Source organism: Balaenoptera acutorostrata, chromosome 9 (genome assembly GCF_949987535.1).
Source record: "Balaenoptera acutorostrata chromosome 9, mBalAcu1.1, whole genome shotgun sequence".
Lineage (NCBI taxonomy): Eukaryota > Metazoa > Chordata > Mammalia > Artiodactyla > Balaenopteridae > Balaenoptera > Balaenoptera acutorostrata.
In genome coordinates, this window is record NC_080072.1 from 71,300,522 (window position 1) to 71,307,361 (window position 6,840).

At 42.0% G+C, this 6,840-nt stretch overlaps 1 protein-coding gene across 5 annotated transcripts in view; it reads left to right on the top strand.

Annotated features, from left to right (window-relative positions):
• FAT3 (FAT atypical cadherin 3) overlaps positions 1–5,766 on the top strand; it is a 717,681-nt gene extending 711,915 nt beyond the window's left edge. For all 5 annotated transcript variants that reach the window (XM_057553401.1, XM_057553405.1, XM_057553404.1 and 2 more), the window contains one exon: positions 116–5,766. In XM_057553401.1, coding sequence (XP_057409384.1) covers positions 116–741 — 626 coding nt within the window. In that variant the 3' untranslated portion in view covers positions 742–5,766. The remainder of the gene's footprint in view (positions 1–115) is intronic.
• Positions 5,767–6,840: the final 1,074 nt, after the last annotated feature.

Below are 6,840 nucleotides of genomic sequence, written 5' to 3' on the forward strand. Positions count from 1 at the left end.
TTAGGGTCTCCTGGATGTTAAGAATTGCATGTCAGGTTCCTTGCCTGCTCCTTTCTGAGCCCTGACTCCAGCTCCATTCTGGAGGAAACTCACTGACACAGCTTCTCTCTCACAGCCTATCACTGGGACACCTCAGACTGGATGCCGGGGGCCCGCCTGTCGGACATAGAAGAGGTACCCAACTACGAGAACCAGGAGGGAGGCTCCGCTCACCAGGGCAGCACGCGGGAGCTGGAGAGCGATTACTACCTGGGCGGCTACGACATCGACAGCGAGTACCCACCCCCCCACGAAGAGGAGTTCTTGAGTCAGGACCAGCTGCCCCCACCCCTGCCAGAGGACTTCCCAGACCAGTACGAGGCCCTGCCGCCCTCCCAGCCGGTCTCACTGGCCAGCACGCTGAGCCCAGACTGCAGGAGAAGGCCCCAGTTCCATCCCAGCCAGTATCTCCCTCCCCACCCCTTCCCCAACGAAACGGATTTGGTGGGCCCTCCCGCCACCTGTGAATTCAGTACTTTTGCCGTGAGCATGAACCAGGGCACAGAGACAGCAGCGGGCCCAGCAGACAGTGTGTCTCTCTCCTTGCACAATTCCAGAGGCACCTCGTCCTCGGATGTGTCAGCCAGCTGCGGCTTCGACAACTCCGAAGTAGCCATGAGTGACTATGAGAGCGTCGGGGAGCTCAGCCTCGCCAGCCTTCACATTCCCTTTATGGAGACCCAGCACCAGACCCAAGTGTAGAGGATGCGCTCGGGTGATGCGCGCGGTTTGTTACAGAAACGCGGAGGTAGACTGGCTGGGCTCCCATCTCCACGAAGGGTCCTGTGTTGAGCGAGCGGGAAATGCGGTATTTTCTGCTGGGAACTTCTTCGCGAGCCATCCTGTCACAAGCAAGCTCGACTCTAGTTGGCTGAAAAGGAAAGGTTCAGAAATTGTTTCTGAGAGGTGACCCATCACCCTGGCAGTGCATCCTTGCGCTCATGACCGACAAGACGCACCTAGTTTTTAAAGGGGGAAACAATTTCACCCATCGTTATACAGTCCACCTGTATGGCTTTGTGCAGTACTGTGCCCTGGAAAGTGTTACAGCATCGGTCCTTGCAGTATTAATAACTGGCAACAAGCCAAGAGGCATTGTTACATGTAATTTTGAGCCAATGGGAAGGGGGGAATGAAAACAGTAGTTATGATTGTTGGAAAAGTTAGTCTCTTAGGCAAAAGAAAAGAGGAATAAATATTATTAAACAAATAAGAAAATGGGATGAAGGCTTTCAAATCAACTCTCTTTTTTTGTTTTTTTTAAATAAGCTGCCCAATTTTCAGCTATAAAATTAGGTTTGGGTAACATGTTTAGTATGCTCAGTTATTTTTGTTTGTTTGTGTTAAGCATCCAATATAATATAGTTGGATTTTATGATCTTTGAGAAAGATATCAATGAAGAGGAATACGTGAGGATATTTGGGTACCATTTTGTAGGTTGTGCAAACATTAGAAAGAATGTGATTATCTGTCTTTGTGTTTTCCAGTAAATATTCTTGGCTGTAACTTTAATTTTAACATTGCTGCAGAAATTGGCCTTTGTTCTGAGAATCAGGAAATAAAGAGACAAATAAAGGAATATTTTGGTACATTGGTCTCTAGAATGAGAGATATTGAGAGGTTTAAGCAGAATTCACAAATTCAGGGAAAAAAAGAAAATATAATACTTTCAAAGTTTTCAGCTAGATAATCACAATTCTTGATAATGCAGATAAAAGGTACGTATTGTTTTAAACTGATAGCATCATCACTATAAATGCAATTATGTTTTTAAAAAAGGAGAAGAAAGTAGATAGTTCTTGTGTGTAAATTATAATAGTGTGTGTTTCTGGTCCTATGTACAAATATGTGCTTGCACTCAATAAGGCTGCTCTTGAGGAAAGCTGACGGGAAGGTTTTAGGTTATGGACTATGTTAAAAATCCTGCCAACGAGGCCAACCTTCCAATTTCTCTGATCTTGATGATATTAGAGAAACACCAAATGCCATATTTTATTCCGGTTCAGTTAACTTTATTTTGGTACTGCCATTTATATTAACTTGAAGCAAAACTGTACTTTCTTAGGAAAAAAAAAAACCAACTGTATTTTGTTATAATTTTCCAGAACTAAACTCTCATTTGAAAAATGTGTAAAGTTTCATTACACCCTGGGGTTCTCCTCTCATCTGACCTGTGGGCTTTAGCCTTGAGTTTCCAAATTTGACAGGAGAATCAGCCCACTGGAAATACAATAACCCGGTAGTCGAAGCTTAAAGTTGACGAGTTGAGTGACTTTCCTCTTTTGCTTCAATCAGATCGTGGCCACGTGCGCAGCGGCCATGGTTAAATAAATGCATATTTGCACTCTCTGCATATGAGCAAATCTCTGTGTCCACAGTTTTTGATGACATATGGCATTGATGTGTCCACCGTACCGTCCTGATCTGTGTGTCATCCACTCAGACATTTTTAATTGCTTCAGTTGTGTTCAGTCCACTTCTTTGCAGTAGTCAGTGTTTCTGAAAGTTCGTGGTTAAGAAAAAAAAAAAACTCCTTTTCATTCCCAAGCTTCCTGAGTATATGCATAAACTTCACAGATTTTTCAGCTTTTCTCCTCTTCCTATCTCTTAGTCATCCCTACTCATGGAAGCATTATCCGCACTGTGGTCTTGAAATAAATGAATTTCACTAAGGCTGCTTGGGAGAATAAAGTCTTTGATATTTTTCTTATGTAAGAAACCATTTGCAAGAATCATGGAGAAAATGACGAACTAATGGTCTAGAATAGAACTGCTACAGTTTCGATAATGCAATGACATAAAAAAACAATCAAAGTAAAACCAACAATTCATTTCTTGCCCCCAGGAAATATTAGAAGGAGATTAATGCCCATGAGTCAGTCCTGCTTACACAGCATCCCCTCCAGGCAGAGTGCCTGACCAACACAGTAATGAAGGAATAAATAGATCCTAATGCGGTTGTGAAGTCACCCATGAAAATTGTGCCCACTCTTGGCTCTGACCTATATAAAATACCTCTTTCTTCAGGATATCTTCCCCTGATTTTCTGCAGAGTAGCTCTGCGGCTAAATGTATCCCAGATAACCTTGTGTCATACTTTGATTCATTATCTTTAAACACGTGACATCTTTTCACTTTTTGGATAATTAGCTTTCCCAGTAGATTCTGAAATGGTTTGCAGTCAGGCCAAGATGGAACTAGGTGGGGTGACCACTGATTCAAGTGCTGGAAGGGTCCTTAAGGTCTGCTTGTCCAATCCCCTTATTTTATAAAAAAGTAAACATACCCAGAGAGGGGAAGGGACTTGCCCAAGCTCACACAGGAAGGTAAGTATCTGAGCAAGAACTAGAACCCATCCATTTGGCCAGTATTCTTCCTATTAACATTGTTCACCACTAAACTGCCTGGGGCATGGTATCTGCCTGCTTCTGCTAGACCTTCTGATTTCTCACCATTCCTGCTTTGGAATATACTAGAAGAGAGAACTCATGGAGAGTATTTCTCTGGAAGCCTCATGATCCTAGGTTTCCTTGCAGCCCCCATAGGAAAGGTGCAGTTACAGAATTCACACATTTCTTTGGACATCTATCAAAACTGCTTTCGCCAAATGAATGTTTTCTAAAATGAGGATGGAATGATAATTACAGAATGGAACTAAGACCAGTCAGCAAATTCAGTGAAACTTTGATTATATTACCTACTAGGTGCATTTATTTTTCTTCTTTTTCCCCCCTCCCCGTCCTGGTCTTTATTCCTAACCCATTCACCACGCTGAACCACGTGGGACAGATTTAAGCCAATTAGTATCTTTCCCATACATATTTTTCTAACATGTATGTGCTACCTCTGGAAGCCATTTTCCATAGCCTATTGTAGGCACTTTACTTGTATTGCACACATTCTGATTAGGTTGAGAATAGCTGGACCAGTGATGTTTGTCATATAGTAAGCAGAAGCTATGGGGCTGTAAAAGATAAATAAAATAGGTGTTGAATTTATTTGCTCTCTCCTATGAGTATTTTTCTGCTGAGTTTCGTTCCATGCCAGCTTTCCATGTACTCATATCCCGCCGGTTCATGAAATGCCATTGAGGAAGACTTAGTGATATGAACAGGTCAAGTCTATGCATCTGAGGTTTACCCTATCAGACAATCAGGGTGAAGACCTAGAAAGGGAATTGATGATGCATTCCTGGAACTTACCTGGAACCACCCTAGGGAATCACTAGCAGAGCCTGGGAAAAAAAGCAAGGAAAACACTATTGGCCAACTCCTGTTTACTTCCCACCCTCACCCCGCCCACTGCCCCCACTAATGCTGAGTCTACATAATCAACGTCGGGGAATAGACATTAGCAAAATAAATCACTTAGGACCCAGAAAGCACTTTCATGGGAAATAATTCAGGAAGATCTGGTGTTCATTTTGCATGGGTTGCCCAGATAATTGTCTGGGCTCTCCGCTCTGCTGCCCTCCCAGTGCACAGATATTGCTAAAGTGGTTAGGCTTTTATGTTTTACGTTTTTAGCTTCAAACCATGAGAAATGGAGATTTGAAGAGGCATTTTTTTAGCGTCATCATTTTGTGTGGTCTGTGAGAAGGCGGGTTCTATGTTTGTGCTGGGTTTTGTCCTGCAATGTTCAACTGCACAGTATTCTGGTGGAAATCCACAATGTCTTTAAGCTTCTGGTTGTATAATTCTAGGGTTTAAAGTCTCCATGTGTGGATTTGGCATCAGTTAACATTTAGCCAGCTAGCTAAGAGATAGGAAAAGAATAAGATTTTCTTTCCTTATGTAATAATGAAAAGCAATAATTACAAGTATGTAATATTACACAAAGGCCATAATTAGTCTCTTCCAGTGTTTAGAATGCACTCGAGAATCATAGAGTCATTTGGAGCGTGTTTGGACCCATTAGTATGTACTGTAGTACCCTCTGGCAAACAAACACCTGAATTGCTACTATTTAACAATTTTATGAGCCCATAATACTGCATTTCGGGAAGTGACAAACATGTTCAAATGTGTTCTGAAATGGAAGCAGTTCTTTTTAAGCACTGTATCAGAGAGATTGTCTTGTAAATTTACCTGTTACAAACAGGCTGGTTTGTAAAAGATGTATGTTTTGGTGTTTAAAATGTTTATAAAATTGTATATAATGGTTTCAATTTTCCAGGCTTTTGTAGATATACTGTATTTGATGCCTATCAGGATGCTTTAATTTGGGGGGTCGAATATAATTCTAAGTCATCCGTGCTGTTGATCTGCAAACTTCTGAGGTAACTACACACACACACACAAAGCATTTTAGATTTGAAAATGATGTTTTTTAATCATTCCAAAAGTACTGTAACCTTTCTTTGGTTCTACTATTTTCATTTAACTCTCTCTGTTTCCAAGAAAATGCTTTTATTGACATTTTAGAAAACAAGTGTGTTTTGCCCAGTTACTAAATACCTGATTCTTATGCCATTTCAGATTCAGAATGAAGTACATCATTTCTTCCCACACATGTGCACTCACCTAAACTTGCACACACATCACACACCAAACGTTATGCAAAGGGAAAGCTAACACTTAAAGTGGGTCTTGTCCCTTATGGAAATAGATTTTTTTGTGCATATAATGCTGTTGGCAGTATTCAGTCTTGTGTTCTTTTTCTAAAAAATGAAAGAAAAACAAAAAACAAACAAAAAAAGACAGCCAAAAAAAAAAAAACCCAACAGTGTACAGGTTTGTAACTGCCAAAATTTGATGGTTAAAACAAGTTTTCAAGTAAAAAGAAAAAATAATGAAACTAGCAATTGTGTTGACTCTTTTTAAGTGTTGCCTTTTATTTGTCTTCAGCTAATTGCTCACATGGCACTTATATTTGTAGGGATGGTAGTTTTCTCAGAAACTTCTTACCTCCAGAAAGATTTCCATTGGCTCTGGTGCACCTATGTTGGAATTTTATGTAGCTTCTTACTGGGCACATACCCTGTAGGGTTTTCTCCTGATGAGAATGAAAACAGTGCTCGAGATTTGAGCAAATAAGGGTCATTGGGCCACATCTCTGCAGAAGTCATTCGTAAACACATCCCCACGCATTCTAGGCAGCTTTTTCCAACAAGCCTCTTCCCCCCTCAAAAAAAAAATAAAGAAATCCAAAAGTTTGGGACACAATTAGCACTTGAGTTTTCCTCCAAAGACCAGAGCTCTAGAAATTTTTTTATACAGAGTGAAAAAGTTGGGGAGGAGGGACAAACTGACCTTTCAAAGAAGTGACATTACAAGAGGTTAGCTTGAGACCAGGAAGGACTCCAGAAGGGGAGGGGCACCCTCCGCCCAGCGTTGGTGAGGGAAGGCGAGGTCCTGCTGTGAGAACCACACTGTCTGAGCACCAGCAGCATGAAAGCCCCTCCTCAGGCCCTGGGCCGCCCCTGGAGTTGGCCTTTCCTGCACCAGCAGCAAAACTCCACCTACCTGCCCCTGACCAGGGTCCTGGAGCCCTGGATCCACTCTCCCCTGGCTAGGCATTCAGTCTCTTCTTACTGGAAATCCTTACCATGTGGGCAGAGTTAGGTGTGCTGGATCCTCTAGTTACTTGTCCATCCACGTATTGGTAGGCACATAAATGCTGAAGAACTGGATAAAAGAGAGGGTGCACCAATTTGTTGCATTTGCCAACTTCCATGGTCTCGATGCTGAAAACTCAGCCTCTGTGCACCAGTGTCAAATCGAATCTTGGAGACAGAGTTTTGGGTGAAGTAGAAAAGAAGAGCTTTATTGCTTGCCAGGCAAAGGGGGATACAGTGGGCT